Source organism: Sphaeramia orbicularis, chromosome 14 (assembly GCF_902148855.1).
Source record: "Sphaeramia orbicularis chromosome 14, fSphaOr1.1, whole genome shotgun sequence".
Classification (NCBI taxonomy): domain Eukaryota; kingdom Metazoa; phylum Chordata; class Actinopteri; order Kurtiformes; family Apogonidae; genus Sphaeramia; species Sphaeramia orbicularis.
The window spans coordinates 35,260,577-35,281,041 of NC_043970.1; the positions used below are offsets into that span (position 1 = coordinate 35,260,577).

Here is a 20,465-nt window from a genome sequence, read left to right on the forward strand (position 1 = left end):
AGAGTTAAACCTCTGCCCTTCAACGGTCAATAGAAAGAGACAGAACCTTTTTGATGGTGCTAAATGATGTCACATTACACATATGATTCATGTCAATTTAAAGCATAGTGTCTAAGTTATGAAAACATAGTGTGTGTAAGGTACCTTTAATGTGAAAAGGCTCCTTGGACTACATCTCACAGGGATGCATCAAAAGGTAGCACCACCTCAACACATTTCACCTTACACTGCAAAAATCCAATCTTACCAAGTATATTTTTCTCGTTTCTAGTCAAAATATCTCATTAGACTTAAAATAAGACATAATCACCTAAAGAGAAACTTGAGAGATATAAGAGCTTAGATCTTGAAAATCTCCTTTCAAGAAATTTTACCAAGATAATTTTCACTTGTTCCATTGGCAGATTTTTTGTTTTTTGCTTGAATTAAGCAAAGAAGTCTTGAATTAAGCAAAAAAAAAAAAATCTGCCAGTGGAACAATTGAAAATGATCTTGGTAAGGTTTCATCAAATAAGATTTTCAATATCTATTGTCTAAAAATAAGTTCTTATATCTCACTTACAAGTTACTCTTTATGTGATTATGTCTATTTTAAGCGTGATGAGATATTTTGACAAGAAATGAGAAAAATACACTTGGTAAGATATTGATTTTTGCAGTGTATTCTTGTGAAAAAGTATTAATAGAGGATGAAAACTATCACATCTAGTTACATTAGGAGCTACAGCGACATCGTGCCATAAGATGTTACCTCTGGGTGTGTGTCTGTATAACTATATATTTTCACTGCCTGGTAAATTATAGTTTAAACTCATAAACATCATATGTGTAACATGTGGCATTATTCAGCCTGTTGCCATTGTCTACTGTACATATTTCTCTATGGGGCGCAGACAGAAGAGTTTAGACTTTGGTAGCAGGATTCCACCTACAGACCTCATCCAGACTTGCTGGATCTCACAAGTATGCATGTGGTGTCATCAGCATAACTGATGCACCTGTGCCATCAGCTCACACACCTGGTACCCATTACTGCTGTTTATTCATTCTGCTCTCCTGATGATGGTTTTGAAGAAAAAAAAAACAGAGAACAAAAATCAGACACTGCCACCATGCCTTTGTCCCTTTTGGAGCAGCTTCACTCTATATTGGATCAGACAATCAAAACGAGGTATTCAGTTTCTGCACATTCAATATAAATTAAAACATTTCCTTCTGTTCTATTTTTTTTCTCTTTTCTTTCTCTTTCTTCTTTTTTCTTTCTTCTCTTTTTTCTTCTTTTCTCTTCTCTCCTCTTTTTTTTTCTAGCAAAACTTTTGGTTGAATTCATACCACATTTGGTTTATAGATTGGCAGTGACCCAGAATAGATCTGATTACATTTTGGGAACAGTAGGTCAAAGTTAAAATTTTTTATGAATTTTTAAATTTTTTTTCCCCATTTACTTATAATACGCAATATTTCAAATGTCTGTAGCAGCAGAACCATTGCTTGAATTCATACCAAATTTGGTTAATATATTACCAGTGATCCAGGTTAAATGTCATTACATTTTGGGAAAAATAGATCAAAGTTTAAATTTTTTTTATGAATTTTTAAATTCCTTGTTTTCCTCCATTTACTTATAATGGGTGAAATTTTAAATGTCTGTAGCAGCAAAACTATTGGTTGAATTCATACCAAATTGGATTCATAGATTGCCAGAGACCCAGAATAGATGTGATAATATTTTCAGAAAAGTAGGTCAAAGTTCAGTTTTATGAATTTTTTTTTTTTACATTTCCTTCCATTCTATTTACGTGATAATACTGTTTACATTTCAGCCATGTAACTGACCTAATGTTAGCTCTACTTTAGCAGATAACCAGAGACACAGTGGCTTAAGATAAGATAAGATAAGATAAGATAAGGTAAGATAAGATATACTTTAACTAATGCGATCCCTCACCATCAGTACTCATACACCTACCATGTCTTTTCACTGGGTTTTGTCCTCATCATGCATGTGTACAAGTTGTGACATAATCCAAACTCCCCTCACCGGATCACTGTTATTAATTAATGACTTTTGTGTCTCTATGATTTAATGACTCACATTTTCTTTAAAATGAGCCACATATTCACTGCAATTTATTTGGTTCTTACTAAGATAAAAACAAACAAACAAACTTAGATTTAGAAGTGGTAGATAATGTATCTTGTTTTAAGGGTTAATTTCTTATTCTAAGAGTTCATACATCAGTAGACATGCTGATTCCTAGATTTAACAATCTTAATTCAAGAAATCTTGTCAAGTGAAATTATCTTGCTGCATGGACAGGTATTTCACTTGTTTTGAGTACCTTTTTCCTCAGATTTTGTGTTTTTATCTCGTTTTAGACACCCCTTTTTAGCAGTTGTTGCGATACAGTTGCAGAAAAAATTATTAGACCATCAAAAACAGTGGTTATGCAATCTAGTGCTAACTCCTGTGTGTATCATGTGACTCAAACAGACAGAAAAGAAAACATGGAATGCCTAAAAGCACTGTTTTTGTCAGTACAATGCCATAGATATTGATATAAGAACTGAAGTGATTTTGGTTATTATCAAGAAAACACAGAAAATGGATAGATATCAGCTATGAAATTTAACTCTCATGAGCTATTTTTGTCTTTATATTTGTCCAAACAAATCTACCTTTAGTTGTACCAGGCATTAAAATGAACAAGAAATTGAAGAAAACAAGTGTGGTCTAGTATTTTTTTCTGTGACTGTATATGACACAATTTATAGCTATATTTAGGTCTTCTTTATTACTTGTTTGTTTGTTTGTTTGTTTGTTTGTTTGTTTCAAATATAACATTAAAACCAAACAACAAACAGATTTTTACAAAAGGAAAAGAAAACAAACAAAAGAAAACAAAGGGGGCAGGATGAAGTTTAATTTATATAGTCCCAAATAAATTCCCATGTCAGATCCCATAAGTAATTCAAAAATTCCTCTGTCTTAACAGAGACACTGGTGCTATAGTAACCGTTTTATTGATAAATGCCGTCAGTTTTATCATGGTATTAGTGCATGTTAATCAACTCCAACAATAACACAAGACGCAGAAACCATGAAGTAACAATAACTTTGTTGCGAACTCTACTAAACTATCAGTAAACACACATGTAAATCAGTTATGGTTACCTCCAATATGTACTTTATGTTTCAGAAAAAGATGATAATTCCAAGAAGACTATTGTTATAAAGCAACACAATTCAGCTGCCACTCCTACTTTGCTTAAACTTTTTTAACACGTCATCTTTTCACTCTTAATTCCACCCTGATTGGAGATGAAGGGTTTTTTTTTGTAAAACATGTCTGACACTGTTATACAAGTTCTGTTTATCTGTAGAAACCACACCAGCTGTATAATGGTACTCTAATATGTGTGGTTAACTCAATTTACAAAGGGTGGAAGATCTAATAGAATTTAATGGGATACTTACAACAGGGAAGAAGTTTTTTCCTGTCTGCTCTATCAAGCATATTATTTATTATTTATGTATTTGTTTGCACAATGAAAAAAGAAAAGTAATAAAAACTGTGGAGACTGAAATACCAAAAATTGTTCCATTTGTAAAATTATCTCACCCAAATACTGTATGCATAAACAACAAAACAATCACTAAAGAAGATATGAATGAGTAACTACTTTAAAAAACAAGAGATTGTAATGTACTGAGTGTATGTTAAGTGCCTTTTTTTTTTTTTTTTTTTAAATAATTATGTTTATTTTATAATTATTTGTATAATTCTTGTGCCTGAACTTCACTTATGTATTCCAAAAAGTCACTGTACTAAAAGAATGATGAGAAAAATTATAATGTTTTTTTTTTTTTTTTTAAATGTATGTCTGAAGCTAAAATACTTCCACATCTCAATACAGTAGATTTGGCCTAAAGGTGAGGAGTTTTACAGTATCTGTCTAATCGATGAGATCGGTTTCAGGTGACACTAATGGAGCGATTCACACACGTTCTCAGACAAACAAACAGTCACCTAATGGCTTTGCACTCTCTCACTGTCTCTTTTTCTATTTGAGTGAGTATGTGGTCTATCCTCAGTGCACACCATCAGAGCACATCACTGTAGTAACCTTAGTGAAAACCAAACTAAAGCTGCCTTACAAGATCACACACAGTCTCATCATGGCACCCATAAGTTCATATTATCAGTCCATTATATGGTTGTGCTGTTCCAGAGCTTCCTGTTAAAGAACAGCATCATTCATATTATTGGGACATAGTTAAAGTCCTGTGTGTGCTGCTGCTGTGTTACAAACTACTGAGCCTATAAAAGGTACTGATGAGGAGGAGGGAGGGAGGCAGGATGCTGGGGGAGAAATGCAAGCTCAGGAAGTTGCAAAGTAAATGTACAAAAGGAAGATGCATCAGAGTTAGATTTAAAAAAAAAAACCAAAAAAAAACACTGTACAGTTTTTTTTTTTTTTTTTTTTCATAGTGATTTGGAATGAAAACTCAAAACCAGTCTTTCAAGTCATAGTTTTTTTTTCTTCCAGCAAGTGTAATTAGATCATTATTTTATGGTTTCCTGTGATCAGGAAATGATTCTATTAGATGAAGGACCTCTTTCTTTCTTTCTTTCTGACTGTCTTTCTTTCTTTCTGTCTTTCTTTCTTTCTGTCTTTCTGACTCTTTCTTTCTTTCTTCTTTCTTTTTTCTTTCTTCTTTCTTTTTCTTTCTTTCTTTCTTTCTTTCTTTCTTTCTTTCTTTCTTTCTTTCTTTCTTTCTTTCTTTCTTTCTTTCTTTCTTTCTTTCTGTGTGTCTGTCTTTCTTTCTTTCTTTCTTTCTGTCTGTCTGTCTGTCTGTCTGTCTTTCTTTCTGTCTGTCTTTCTTTCTGTCTGTCTGTCTGTCTGTCTTTCTTTCTTTCTGTCTGTCTGTCTGTCTGTCTTCCTTTCTTTCTGTCTGTCTTTGACTGTCTGTCTTTCTTTCTTTTGTTCTTTCTTTCTGTCTATCTGGGTTTTGTTCTTTCTTTCTTTCTTTCTGTCTGTCTTTCTTTTGTTCGTTCTGTTTTTCTTACTTTCTTTATGTCTTTCATTCTGTCTTTCTTTTGTTCTTCCTGTCTTTCTTTCTTTTTTCTGTCTTTCTTTCTGTCTTTCTTTGTGACTGTCTATCTTTGTTTCTTTCTTTCTTTCTTTGTGACTTTCTTTCTTTCTTTCTTTCTTTCCATTTACAGACACACTCTGCATCCTAAAATAACCCTATAGCCTTGGCTTCAGAATAGTAAACTAATAAGGTGCCAGCAGAAGGTACGTTTTGGCACAGGCTAACAGACAGCAGCCTTGGCAGGAAGCCACCATCTGATCACTGTGGTCCAATCACAAAATCTCAGTGGCATTTATCTCATGGTTAGGAAGGACATCTGCTTTCATTCACTGTGAGTAACTCAAATTATTCTCCACTAGATGGCACCATTTTATCAGATAACAGAGAAGTGGAGCCAGAACAGCTACAGTTGGTGTAGTCTGTAGAACCTGTTCATTCACATCCTTTACAGAAGACACCACTGCAAATAAAAGCCCAACTTTCAAAAGTGTACTCAAGCAAAATGTACTTAAACTATGAAAACATGTTTTTGATTAATGTCACGGCTGCAATAATGTATACATTGAATTTTTCATTTTTTATTTAATCTTTAATCCCATTAAGATTAAGAACCTCTTTTTTGAGGGAGTCCTGGCCAAGAAAGGCAGCAGCAAATACAACACACACTTACAGGATTACACAGTTAAACACATAGAACAGACATATTCGACAATAAACAGTAAAAATAACATTTACAAACAGATTAAGAAAAACGAGTGCAAGTGATGGAGTCAGCCTTAAGAACTCTCAGTTTGGATTTAAAAGCACTCAAAGAAATGAACTTAGTTTCCAGTCTTTCTGTAGCTGATTCCATGCATAAGGTGCAGAGTAAACAAAAGCCCTTTGACCCATTTCTGTACGGGTGAATGGAACAGAAAGCTATATGTGATCATTTGTACAAAGAGAATTTCTCTTCTAAATTAATGTACAAATGTAGGAAGGTAGGAGGCCAAGTATTGCCATATATATAAACATATACTAATGGCTGATCCTTCTGGTGGCCGGAGCAGGCCATCCTACCTGAGAGTACAACTCAAAGTGGTAAGGCGATGCTTTACAGTTGGTGATAAACCTCAGAGATGCATGGTAGACAGACATGGACCAGAAGCATTCATGTATAAAACATCTCCATAATCCAATACTGATACAAAAAAAGTTGCAGCAACAACATGCTTTTTTGCATTAAAATAAAAACACAATTTATTTTGAAAATAAAAGCTTAGCTTTAGCCTCAGTTTCTTCACATGATTTTCTAGTTCAACCTTAACATGAACAGCAGTTAAGGTTGCACTCATCTAACCTACTTAATCTACTTTATACTTTAATAGTTTCATCTACATTGGCATGTGTTTGCTGTATGAACCATATATCTCTAAAAGGTCAACTTTACAGAAAAATACCCATGTGGTAATGCACATTTAAAGAATCCAAGATGGTTTTTAAGAGTTTCCTTTGTTTATAATTGTATCTACTTAAAAATAAAGACATAATTCATAACTTTATCACAAGCATTCAATCTCAACAAAGAGGAAGGGGTTGAAAAAATGTAGTCTGGAAAGTAAGCTAAGCTTAAATGTGAAGGAATGAAGATGTAAAGTTAATTAAATTTGTATATAGAATAGTGTACAAATTGAATTCCACCACTGGTAAATACTCAACATGTATTAACAGGAACTGGTGATGACCATTGTAATTACATTTTGATGTTTGTTAATCCACCCATATTCAGATTATTTATCAAGTAGTTGCAACATTGTTGTAATATGTCCTCAACCCAAACCAAAAAGATAATGAAAAAAAAGGAACGGATGAACCACACATATACTTTAAACACTTTTACATACTTATATCCAGCACTTCAGCAGAAACAGTGCTGTAAACATTAGTTCCACATCTCTATTACATAAAACATGAATGTCCTCTCGTACCCCCCCCCCCACACACACACACACACACACACACACACAAACAAAAATTAAAAAAATTATCAACTACTTATTGTTTGAACTAATTGACTAATCGATTATTTATACATGTCCCTTGCAGGAACCATCATTAAATTCCATATAATAAACTCCACTTACTGCTGTGTTAGATTTTTGTTTGTCATCACTGAAACCTATATTAACTAATGTGCAGCTGTTTAACCAACATCTAGAGTAATCATAGAACAACTCAAGGCAACTTTAAAACCATTAATTAACCACTGAAAAGCAAGACTTGTTGCTGTGAAAAGTCTTACTTGATGAAAAACCTCCTCTGCCTGCCGTCATAATTTCATTTTTTGTGTCACAATCATTTTAGTCTATGATGACTGTGCATGAGAAATTCTATTATTTTTCCTGTTTGCTGTTTTGGTGATAAATTAAACCAGTAAACACTGTTAAGTGGTGTAAGTGAGATGAAATACTCTAGAACTGCTTAACTTCTCATGAAAAAGCTCAATTTTAACAAATAAAATGTATAATGTATGGTGTCATATATCAATATTGCAGATCTATGATGTAAAAAGTGTTGCATAAATGTGAAACCAATCAGATGTGCAGCCCTGTACATGATATCTATACGTTAGATTAAAAAACAGTAAAGACTTAGGCTGGCCGTGTTGACCTGTGCTGCGTTAAAGATCAGAGCTAATTAACAACACCGTCTCCATCTATCCTGAATTGTTTCCTCCTGCCTATTTTAGACTCACATACGTTACATCTGCACACACGCAGAGCAATAATCCGTATTTAATAGCCTAAGCTTTGTAGGATCAAGATGTTAATGAGGTCCTGTTCTCCCAAAACTTAAAATCTGTCCCTCTACATATGGGGAAGTGCATCTGTTATTATGTCAGCTCAAGTGAGAGACTACTGAACCATTACAGAACAAAAAATGTTGAATATAGGCTTGTTTTTTACGCAAGTGTAAAGTTTAACACTGTTTAGTTGTTAGTGTTTAACCCATAAAGACCCAGTGCTACTTCTGTATCAGTTCTCAAATGATTTTTTCTATATATTTAACCTTTCTTAAGTGATTTATCACCATTTATTATATATTATCCTCTGTATTTTGCATTTTTTTCAGTATAAATCAGGTATTTTCCTACATTTAATTCACTGATAATGTAGATGTTCATAAAAGCTCCAATTAAAGTTGAGGATTATTATATCAGAAATAGAGAAAACTGGGACAAAAGGGACTTCTTCTGCAAAGATATCAATAACTGAACATAAAGCAAGCGACAGTATTCACTGTCATTGATCCAACTCCATGGGTTTTACTGGTGAATCAATGTTGTAGAAGATGATGATGTTTCTACGGCAACTACAGAGCCTCTGAACATCCAAATGGGTCATATCTGATGACCATGAAAAGATGACAAACTGCATTTTACACCAATTATTTACATGAATTGATAGGATTAGAGCATCAACAGATATTAAACAGCTTACATCAGTAGATGATTTTGTTCAGTGGTGGATATTTGGGTCTTTATAGGTTAACTGATTTAACAATTATTATTATCAAGTCATGACAACACCTCAGCACATTAGTAGTTCCTCAGATTTTCTCATTAAATTGCTTGATATGTTATGTGTTTTATGATGCTTTTTCTAACAATCACTTTCATAATAGGCTTAGATTAATTGATACGTTTCATTAGAATCACTATTTATTGCGACTGTCAGATTGTTTATTTATGTGTTTATTCATGTGGCCAGTTGCACTACCTAATACATCTGCTGAGGCGTATTAACCTGTCAGAAGCCTCATAAAAACAAGACGGCGAATCTCAAGAGGCCTATAAACAACAATAAACCCCCCAGGAAACCTTCAGATACCAGAACAATAGACATTGTTTTAGCTAAAACAATCTATTGATGTATTGGGTGCGAGAACATGTTCTTCCATTGTTTAATGCAGGTGAAGTAACCAAAGCGTAGCGTTAAAATAAGCTGAGTCAACACTTTGGATGCTGTGACAACGAAGACTAATGGTTAGGTTCACAACTGCATTAGGGCTGCTGCGCTGGGTTCTAGTTTATACAGGTTATTATTGTCCTGCAGGGTTTGTAAGAGAGAGCATCATTTTGCAGTTTACTCTTTACTGGCTTAGTTTTATTGCCTTCAATCTTTATTGATGTGCCTGGTTTCTATCCTTGAAATGTGTTTTATGAGTGTAGGTTAACATAGGGGTCTCAAACATGTGGCCCGGGGGCCAAATGCGGCCCACCAAAGGTTCCAATCCAGCCCGTAGGACGAATTTGATAGACGAAAGTTTAATTTTAAACAGCAAAGGGTTCGGACTAATGTGAAGCAAATGTGTATTTCTGTTGTGGGTGTCAGGATGTGGAATTCTTTGGCGATCGAAGAGAAGAGCTGTACAAATATATTTCAGTTTAAGAGGCTGTATAAGGAAAGAATAGAGAAGTTTTATACAAGCATGTAATGAAGTAATTGACTTTATGAATTTTGGATTTGTTTTATTTGACTATTATGTCAGCTGTGTACTGTAATAGCTGTAATGGCAACGTATCTGATATAAGCAGATGTTTCAAGAAAGGGGCAGGTATTATGAGTTTTCTTCATCCTGCTCCTTTCCAATCATTTTAGATTGGAATGAATAAATAAAATGAAATGAAATGAAAAATTTGCAAAGTGCAAAAATTCCACAGTCAAGGCTGTTGAACTCATTTTAGTTCAGGTTCCACATACACACTAATATGATCTCAAGTAAAATAGCAGCATAATAACCTACAAAAAATAATGACTCCATATTTTCTTCTTGGTCTGATGTGAAAAAAATATTACACTATGCCTAAAAATAATGACAACTTCAAATATTTGTCTTTGTTTTAATGCAAAAAATAACATTAAAATGTGAAAATATTAAAATTTACAAACTATCCTGTAACAATAAAATGGGAATAAACTGAATAAATATGAACAACATGAAATGTTTGAAGAAAATTGAGCACAATTTTACCTATTTTCTGCTTGTTACTAAGTGTTTAGTGTCTCTGTAGATCTATAATGCACATGTATAAATGATAAGTTGAGGCATAATATTGTTAAAATATCACTTATTTTTCTTAAGAAATTTCAGTTTTTTCAGGTTATTCACATCTTTTTTGTTTGGTTAGTTTATTAAAGTAAGTGTTTTCATAATTTAATGGGGGGGGTTGCACTAAAACACAGACAAAAATTTGGACTTGTCATTATTTATAGATTATTATGCTATTATTTTACTGGTCTGGCCCACTTGAGATCAAAGAAAGAAAATGAGTTTGAGACCCCTGGGTTAACAGAAATAATTTTTCCAACATTGAATTAACTCTGGAGTCATAAGGTCACGGCTTGAACATGAGATTGGACAAAATCCCATGAAAATGCAGAAAAAACATTAAGAATATCTGCCCATAAATGTCATTCTAATTGTAGCCTATATAGTATTATTTCAGCAGTGGAGACCATAAACCTTTAATGATCAGGCAGGAGTTTACTTTCCACTGCTGTTCCTTTATTTGAATTCAATAACATAAAATCACCTACAATCACAGCACTTAAAAATGTCCACTATATGGGGACCTCTGACACTATCATATTATAAGGTTTGACATACATACATAACATTTACAAAAGATCAATAGTGAGGGATTTGATTGAATTTGGTATGTACTTTCTTTTGTTGTTTCTTCTTCCCTTATTTCTTTGTTTGTGTTCTATGTTACTGAAATGTTAAAAATAAATAAAAAGATAACTGAAAAACAAGTGCACTGTGATTTTTTTTTTTTTTTTTTTTTTTTTTTTTTTATGAATGAGTGTGGGTCTCTAGCGTCAGTAACGCATGATTGTGCTTAAGCTTGCGGGCAACTCCCTTTTTTGTCTCCATGGCAATGTAGTTTCCCAGTTTCCATTGCGGTATATCGCGCGTCGATTTATTGCTGTCCAGAGGGGCAGAAAATGAATTTGTATGCGTGCAGCTGAAATGAGATCTGAGAGCCACAAAGGCTCACATGAGGAGGTCTGTCAGTGATTTTACAATAACGGCGGACACACAAATGCTTCATTCAGAATAAAGTGAAATAATGGGAGGTTTTGTTACCATCCTGTTTTCTGTAACTAAACTAGGTTAGAACATACTAAACCATCACCGCTTTTAGTCAATGAAATCATCTGTAAATGCACAGAATCTGAAGCCCACATCTTTGGGTGTTCTAAAGTAGTCCAGCCTGGGTTACCTGTTTTTTTCCACAGTGGGGACAATGGGAGTCAGTGTCCAAACCATGCTGATCTCAGCATCATTCCGCAGGCTTTCCTCTCATCCATGTGCGGATGAAAAGCAGGTTTAAACCCAGGATCCGGACAACACATCCACCCTGTTTGACTCACCTTTGGCGGCATGGTCTTTATCCTCTTTAGCCTTCGTTTTTCCGCTCATGGAGCACCACCGCTTCTGCTGGTTGTTGAATCGCAAACTTCTGGTGAGAAACCCAGGATTTCACTTTTTCATCCTTCTGTGGTTTTCTTTTTCTTCCCCACGCACACACACGCACACGCACACGCACTCACACGGTCCAACTCTGTGCCCGTGTCTCCCCCTCTGTCCTTCTTCCTCCACAGTCCGCCTCTGTTTGAGAAGCTGTTGTGTTCCTACATGTCACCAAAGCCCGGCAGGAGGAGCGCACCCACACATGCACCCGCACGGACCGCACATGCACGCGCACACAAGAAGCCCAAGACAAACGGGATAAAAAATGCAAGTTAAACCTATACAAGTTAAAACTACTACAGTACAGTACACCAGTCTTTGTCTACCTCTATGCTGTTATTGCAGAGTTGCATTTATTTCGCATTATATTCTTCAAATACAAGATTTTTTTTCAATTTACTTTTTATTTTGTTTTTGAGAAAAACATAACACAAATACTTACACTAACAAAACAATACAGAACAAACAGGGGGGAGAGTCCAGCCTTAGAGCAGCATCTAGTCCACATATACATACATCACATACCTGCATCAATACACTCGTATACCCATATTATTTTTTTCCCTTTACAGTAAAGTTTGAGGACCCCTCCCCATAGCCATATTAATTTAAATTGATTCATATAAACTCAAAAGAGATAGTAACTGATGCAAATACATTGTTGCAAATATTAAATTATTTAACTAGTTGTATTGTGACTGCCTCCGCCGCTACCGCTGCCACAATAATTCTAGCAAATTAGGCTACTGGTATTATTAAATATTTTTGTATTATTACAACAGTTATTATTTTCCCCCTCTCTCTTTCTCACTTTCATTCACACACCCCTCTTCCCCTTTTCCCTGTCACCCCTAACCAAGCTATATGGTTTAGTTGCTATTTACATTTATGATCTTTTTCTTTGTAATATGATGTTGTTGTTGTTGTTTGTCAATACTCTGTCATTGTTGTTCTTTTTGGTTTGTTTGTTTATTTGTTTGAGTTTCTCTTTGTTTGTGTGTTGTTGCTGTTGTTTTTCTGTTCACATTGTCTTGTTAACTATCACCAATAATAAAAAAAAAAAGTCTGAGGATCCTTTGAAATCATACAAAGTCCAGTCTCACAGTTACGATATAAGTGAGCCACTTTGACCAATATTCAGTAAAAATATCAGTTTTACATCTTAAATTTCATGTGATTCTCTCCATGACATATATATTGTACACTATATCAGTCCAGTCATTTATAATGGGTGTGTCTCTTTTTAGCCATTTTCTAGTCAGAGCCTTCTTACTTGCCACTAAGAGTAATCTCAATAACCATTTATCACTCTTAGTACACTTGAGTTCTTCTAAATCGTAGAGATACATGGTCTTAAAATCAAAACAAATTTTAAACTTGAGAGCTGCCTCCAAGAGGCCATGGACACATTTCCAAAATGGAACCACTGAGGGACAATCCCAGAAGATATGGAAGTGGTTTGCCACCGTACTTCCACAGGACCTCCAACATGCAGACTGGTCAGAGTACTTAGCTTTCTGTGCTAAATACAAGAGAATTCAAAAAATGCGCACAACCTTAAAAGACACAACAAGAAGCAGCAACAACAATTATAAACATCTGATATGAGTTGAATGAAATCTGGTAAAACATCAGAAAATCAATACAATACATTGTATATTGTTAAAATTATTAAAGATGCAAAGGGAGGTCACATTCAATATGTAGAAGCTATTTCTTCCCTTTGAAATTTTTGTTTTTCCTGCTGTACATACTTCCATATATTCAGTTTGGATCTTAATACAGAGAATGAGAAATGCATATGTATGGTCATTAGAACTTTACTAAACCAATAAAAACTAGAAGCACTCGGAGAGCGCAGACCTCCGCCAAGGCTGATCAGTGGCCCCCCCGTGGGCCCCCCCACCCCTGATCACCACCAAAATTTAATCATTTCTTCCTTATCCCATTTCCAACAAACCCTGAAAGTTTCATCCAAATCTGTCCATAACTTTTTGAGTTATGTTGCACACTAACGGACAGACAAACAAACAAACAAACAGACAAACAAACAAACCCTGGCAAAAACACAACCTCCTTGGCGGAGGTAACAATGTTGGACTGTCACCAAACCCCAGCAGGAGGAGCACACCCATACATGCACCCGCACGGACCACACGTGCACGCACACACAAAAAGCCCAAGACAGACGGGATAAAAAATGCAAGTTAAACCTATACAAGTTAAAACTACTACAGTACAGTGCACCAGTCTTTGTCTACCTCTATGCTGTTTTTGCAGAGTTGCATTTATTTCGCATTATATTCTTCAAATACAAGAAAATTTTAAAAATGTGCACAGCCTTAAAAGACACGACAAGAAGCAGCAACAACAATTATAAACATCTGATATGAGTTGAATGAAACCTAGTAAAACACCAGAAAATTAATGCAATAGATTGTATATTGTTAAAATCATTAACCCTTTCATGTAAACTGGTCACTGCAGTGGATAACTATTCTACAGCTAGTATATTCATGGGTTAGGTTGCTTTAGTTCCATATCAGCCAACACAATGGACACTTATGCATAATCTCATACACTGCAATTCATACCATTACTGTAACCTGATCTGCAATAATATGTTTCAGTGTAAATCAATTGTTAATTGTTATAAGACTGTAAACAGTTTTCTTATTCAAAAAGGTTTGTTTTTTGCATATTATGAAGTGAGTAATAACTAGGATTAGAGTATGTTAAAATGTGAGAAAACATCAGATTAGCTGCATGAATTTTTTTTAATTTTATAGTTTTCACACAGTATATCACTTTCTGATGATGGGTTTCAAATACATGTTTCTTTGCTTCAAAAACTAAACACATGATGTCCAGCTGAGTGGACATTTTTGTAACTCCATGAAAAATAGGGTCATAAAAAAAATTTCAATTGCATTGTTTTTTTCATGCCTAAAGAGGAATAAAAACACTCAGGAAAAAAATCTTGATTAAGGTTGTTATAATTCATGCATGAAAGGGTTAAAAATGCAAAGGGAGGTCACATTCAATATATAGAATCAGTTTTTTCCCCATTGAAATTCTTGTTTTTACTGTTGTACATACTTCCATATATTCAGTTTGAATGAAATCTGGTAAAACATCAGAAAATCAGTACAATACATTGTATATTGTTAAAATTATTAAAGATGCAAAGGGAGGTCACATTCAATATGTAGAAGCTATTTCTTCCCTTTGAAATTTTTGTTTTTCCTGCTGTACATACTTCCATATATTCAGTTTGGATCTTAATACAGAGAATGAGAAAAGCATATATGTGGTCATTAGAACTTTACTAAACCAACAAACAGAATGTTGGACTTTGGCACAGTGCTGTCTAAGAGAACCACATTTTAGATGATTTCAGATTAACTTGCATCTTTCCATGAAAGCAAACAATGACAAAATGAATAAGGAAAGAGTAAAACCCAGTTGCTCAAATTAAGAAGTTAATGGCACAAGCGCTTCGCAGTGGGATGATTTTTTTCCCCTTTTTTTCTCTTTATGAGGACAGTGCTAAAACCATCTTACCTCCTACTGATTTAAAGGTCACCATATTCACAAGGTTGTCTCAGCCCAATAAATGCACACACACATGCAAACTCAGCACTCTTACAGTATGCAAATGTAGTTTTATTGATCATTTAGTCAATTTCTGCTGGAAAACAGCTTTTTTTTTTCCCAAGCAGAAGGTAACATGTATATTCTATGACAGCACAGAAATGTTGCTCCTACAGCATGTGAGCGTTTTATAGATAAAATAAATGAAGATTAACCAAGTGAAGTTGTATATTTGCATAACTGCATTGGAGTGTAGTGTCAGTGGATAAAATTAAGAGTAATGAAAACATGTCCTTAATAAAAATAAAAAATAAAAAAAAAAGTTTAATATTATAAATATCTCTGTTTTTTTTCCGCAGCAACATTTGGTTCAAGATGGTTTGTCAACACTCCAAGTCTTAAGTTTAGCCCTGAGTGTGAGGAAGTTGGGTCATCTGAGATAAATTTAGTTTCAGCTCTTAACCTACATCAAGCAGATATATAGCACAACAGGACGGCCTGCTGGAAGTAGCCTCAATTTTGTTTGTTTCTGTCTCAGACATTCAAGAATTCATTACAAGAGACCTAGTTTGCGCAGTTGTCTGTCTGAAATGGAAGTTTGATATGCTGACATATGTGACTGAGCATTACATTAAATCCATGTTACTGTAATGTTGTGCAATGGAGTGTTTAGTTCCTTTAAATTCTGTATTGTTGTGTATCCATGCAAATAGATGGAACTGTCTTTGATACAAGGTATTTTATGTGCAAAGTACAAACATTCATCGCTTCTGTAGAGAGAATCAGTAATGTTACAAAGACGATATTTTACTGTTTAATAAAAATAACAAAAAATAAAAAGTCTCAACTGGCAGCATTTGACAGATTATCGTACAGACTGTTAAGTAAAGTATAATGACAAATGGGCCCGCTACTTTTCCTACACAGGTCAATGATGCATTCAGCTCAAGAAGTTGACTCAGTGATCAGTAATGACTGCTGTAACCTTATATATATATATGTATTGTTGGCATCGTCTTTTTTTTTTTTTTTTTTTTTAATGTTTTGTTTTGTTTGATATTGTCTTCTGTGTAGTTGCATTAACATGTGGCTTCAGGTGTGGAATTGTATATTTTGTATGTTCTATGTTTTTTTTAAGTTAATAAAGTTCAAGCCATAAAAAAATTAAATAAAAAATCTCTTCTGACTGTTTGCTTGTCTTCATAGCATTACTCTAACCTCCTGAGACCCAGGAAATGTCAGCAAAGTACAAGCTTTTTTTTGTTTTTTATTAAATTAGTGCCTATATTGGAAACATCATAATGCAACAGTTTTTTCAGATGCAGTTTTAAAAAATTTTATGGAATGTTGTTTTTGGTGGACAGTTTTCTTTTCTTTTTTTTTTTTTTTTGTATAAAGTTGTGAAACTCTTGTCCACAAATGTGGACAGAAAACCCATAGCTGGGTCTTAGGAGGCTGAGGGAATGAGAGTGAACTACAAAAAATGTAACATCGTATAATGAGTCTGAACCGGAAGTGCAGTGACCTTCTACCACAGTATGTATATAGAAAATCTTATTCTGAGCCTCTTTAACATCATTTCATACAAGCTTGTCGGCTCTTGTATAACATGTCTGTGACGTCAGCTCTCAGTGGCTTTTTGACTTCAGCCACTAAATGAGCCAACAGACCAAAGCACAGCTGGCCTTTTGCCAGAGCCTTCCCCTGGAGGATTACTGTTCTAAGACCAGCTGCTCTATTAGAACAAAAAGTGCCACAAATGACTCCTGTTCCTGTTCCCCATTAGCATAACCCAGAAGGAGGAATCCATGCCAACAGCCAGACTCTCTGTGTATGTCATCATGTGAAAGTAGCAGGTTCTTTAACCTTCTTGGGGTAACAAGCATCATCAGGCTCAGTGGAGGTGTTTAATTAGACCTTTGTTCCCAGTTAAATGTCCCCCATGTGGTTCCAGGTTACTGTCACAGAGGTAAAAAGGGAGCAAAACCCAACCAAAATTCAGGTGGACATGTCAGGTTCAGCTTTGTAAATTCTAAGTCGGAGGAATTCCTCTGCACCAGGAGGTGGTCTCAGGTCAAAGTTGGTATCAGTGACATGGCATTTATCTTGTGAATCATACTGTGGTAGCAAAAAAGCTGTGTGAATATGGCAGGAGGGAGGGATGGGAGCTCTGTCCTCAATGACAAACGAGGGGGTGACATGAAAAAAGAGGTATTGACTTGATCTGGAGCCTGTTTCCAGAGGCTGAAGTCTTCATCACTGCACCCTCTGTGTATTTACACCACCTGGATCAACGTAGAGGGATGACCACAGGTAGTACTGCATTTCATAGGAAATGAAACTGTGGCCACTCCTGTTGAACTCACACTTTGTACATATTTACTTGGACACAAGTAAAGGTTAAAGAACATGTTTTTAACTAAGTCGCCAAATAAGCCTATATTCAAAAGGCCCCGTATTGTAAAACAACAAGTACTTTGATATCAAAATATAAACTCACAGAAGTTCATACTGTACTGTAAAATGTTCACTCTTTAGGTACATACTGTATGTTCCCCTGTACCATACTCTTTTTAAGACAGCTAACAACAGTCTGCACACAGTCGCTTCAACCGGATTATATAAATATTGATGTAATGCAAAATAATGAACCATCTGGGCTGGATTCTGTACACTGGGAATCAGCATGCTTTTCCTAGCTTTAACCTGTTCTGCCCTGCTTCTCTCTCTGTGCATTTGAAATCTGAGATACTTAACATCTGCACGTCCTCCTCTACTGCTGACTTTGTGTTCACTGAACAATATAACTCCCAGGATACTAATCAGCAGGTAGTGATTTTATCATAACTGTTACCAGAGGGGATGGTGAGCGTGCTAATTGCTTGCCGCTCAATCTATAGTCTGCAAGGTTGCTTAAATAACTCGTGCTAAAAGGAGGATGCAACCCTCCCTGATCCCCGTTTTAAATCATCCTCAGCGAACACAAGGCCACTGTTGCTGAGGAGCTGCTGGCTCAAGGCCAGCTGACCTGGCTGTCAATCACAGTGATTTGTCCACAGTCACACCCTCCGTAAATCACACTCTAATCAAACAGCCTTCAAGTCAAGATCAGCCTCAGAGTCCAAGTCCTCTATACGTGTGAGACTCAGAACCAGCTGAGAAGTTTAAGTTAATGTTGTATGGATGTGTGCACACTTGTATGTTACATTTTGTAAAGAGTGATAAGAGTTTTGTGAATGAAAGTTATATAAGGCTCTTTTTTGGAGGATGTGTGGAAATATTTTTGTACATGACAGCCACAGCACAATTATGACTTAATGGAAAAGTAGTAAAAGCTTCATTGAAAAGTAGTGGATAAACAGAAGGTAACAAAAAGGTTGGTAAAAGAAAAGACTTGGTTCTTGTTACTGTTAAAACTGGGGTTAGTTGTTCAATCGTAACAAAGTATTTTGCACATTTCAGTTTCGCATGCCATAGCCTGACTGTTTCAAGAATGCATATATTGAACTTGACCACAGCACCAGGTCCAGAGATGATCCAGGGAAAACCTGTGATGATCCAGGGAAAACCTGTGATGATCCTGGGAAAACCTGTGATGATCCTGGGAAAACCTGTGAGACGATAAACCACAGAGACTCCAGGGAAAAAGTCAAGTCAGTAACATGTATTCACTGGGGTGTAAATAGAAGAGAAAATTAGGAGAGAAAATGTCAGGGAGAAAGAGGAGCAGAGAGGAGGTCATAGAGGAGGAGGAGCAGAGCAGAGCTCAGTGTATCCAGATGAGTCTCCCAGCAGTCTAAGCCTATAGCAGCAGAACTAAGAGCAGCCTGAGCTGCCCTAACTATAAGATTCATCAAAAAGGAAAGTTTTTAACCTACTCTTAAACATACAGAGGGTGTCTGCCTCCCGGACTGAGGCAGGGAGGTGGTTCCACAATCATGGAGCTTGATAGCTGAAGGCTCTGGCCCCCATCCTACTTTTGGAGATTCTAGGGACCACCAGTAAGCCTGCATGTTGAGAGCGTAGTGCTCCAGATGGATTGTATGGAACTAAAAGCTCTTCCAGATAAGTCGGTGCCTGACCATGAAGAGCTTTATAAGTGAGGAGGAGTATTTTGAAGTCTGTCCTAGCTTTTACAGGGAGCCAGTGCAGAGAAGCCAACACAGGAGAAATATGGTCTCTCATACTGGTTCTAGTCAGTACACGGGCAGCAGCATTTTGGGTTAGCTGAAGGGTCTTTAAGGACTTTTTGGGACAGCTTGAGAGAAGTGAGTTACAATAATCTAGTCTGGATGTAATAAAAGCACGGACTAATTTTTCTGCATTGTTCTGTGTTAAAGTATGTCTAATTTTTGTAATATTACACAGATGAAAGAAAGCAGTCCTAGAAATCTGTTTTATGTGAGAGTTAAACGATAGATCCTGATCGAAAATAACGCTTAGATTCCTCACAGTGGTTTTGGGATGCAGGGTAACTGTTAGGACAGATAGTACGAGTACTGGACCCAGATGCAAGACCCTCAGACAGGAATACAGTTAAAAGGGATTTATTAGAAATAGTCAGAGTAACAGGTTCACACAGGATAGTAATGAATATGTCTTCAGCTGGACTGAGTTGGGGAATCGTCTCGGCTTCGGATCTTAAGTGAACCACGTTACAGCCCAGGTCGGGAGCACACGAGGGGAACCCGACTAGGAGAGAGCAAAGGAGAGTCAGAGGGCAGACCAGGTCATACACGGGCAGACAATCAGACAGGCAAACGTACATAGGGTAAGGCAGGCTCACGTACCAATAGTCCAGGCAGGGGTCAAAACCAGGATAAGGCACCGAGGCGGAAGAACAGACAGGGGTCAGGCGTATACTCGGGTGTGATGGACAAACCAGGTCGAAGGCAGATGAGCAGGCAAACGAGGAACAGGCAGAGACGGTGGTCACAACAGGCAGGCAGGATCCAAAAAACGCTGGTAAGTTATCACACCAAAGGGAGAAAACGAACTGGCAACGAACAGGGGAGAACACAGGGTTTAAATACACAAGAGGGCGGGAAGACAATTGGACACAGGTGGAGACAGTGAGAATGATCTGTTAGATAGGATTTGAACCATATTAATGCCGATCCTTTGATACCAATTGATTGTTCCAAACGTTGCAGAAGGATGTGATGGTCAACAGTGTTGATAGCTGCACTAAGGTCTAATAAAACCAGTATAGAAGCCACACCCTTATCTGAAGCAGTGAGAAGGTCACTGGTAG

At 36.1% G+C, this 20,465-nt stretch overlaps 1 protein-coding gene across 1 annotated transcript in view; it reads right to left on the minus strand.

Annotated features, from left to right (window-relative positions):
• Positions 1–11,771, minus strand: part of LOC115433343 (fibroblast growth factor 13-like) — a 28,952-nt gene extending 17,181 nt beyond the window's left edge. Inside the window, exon 1 of the mRNA XM_030154693.1 lies at positions 11,518–11,771. Within this exon, the coding sequence (XP_030010553.1) occupies positions 11,518–11,566 (49 nt within the window). The 5' untranslated portion in view covers positions 11,567–11,771. The remainder of the gene's footprint in view (positions 1–11,517) is intronic.
• Between the last annotated feature and the right edge of the window lie 8,694 nt (positions 11,772–20,465).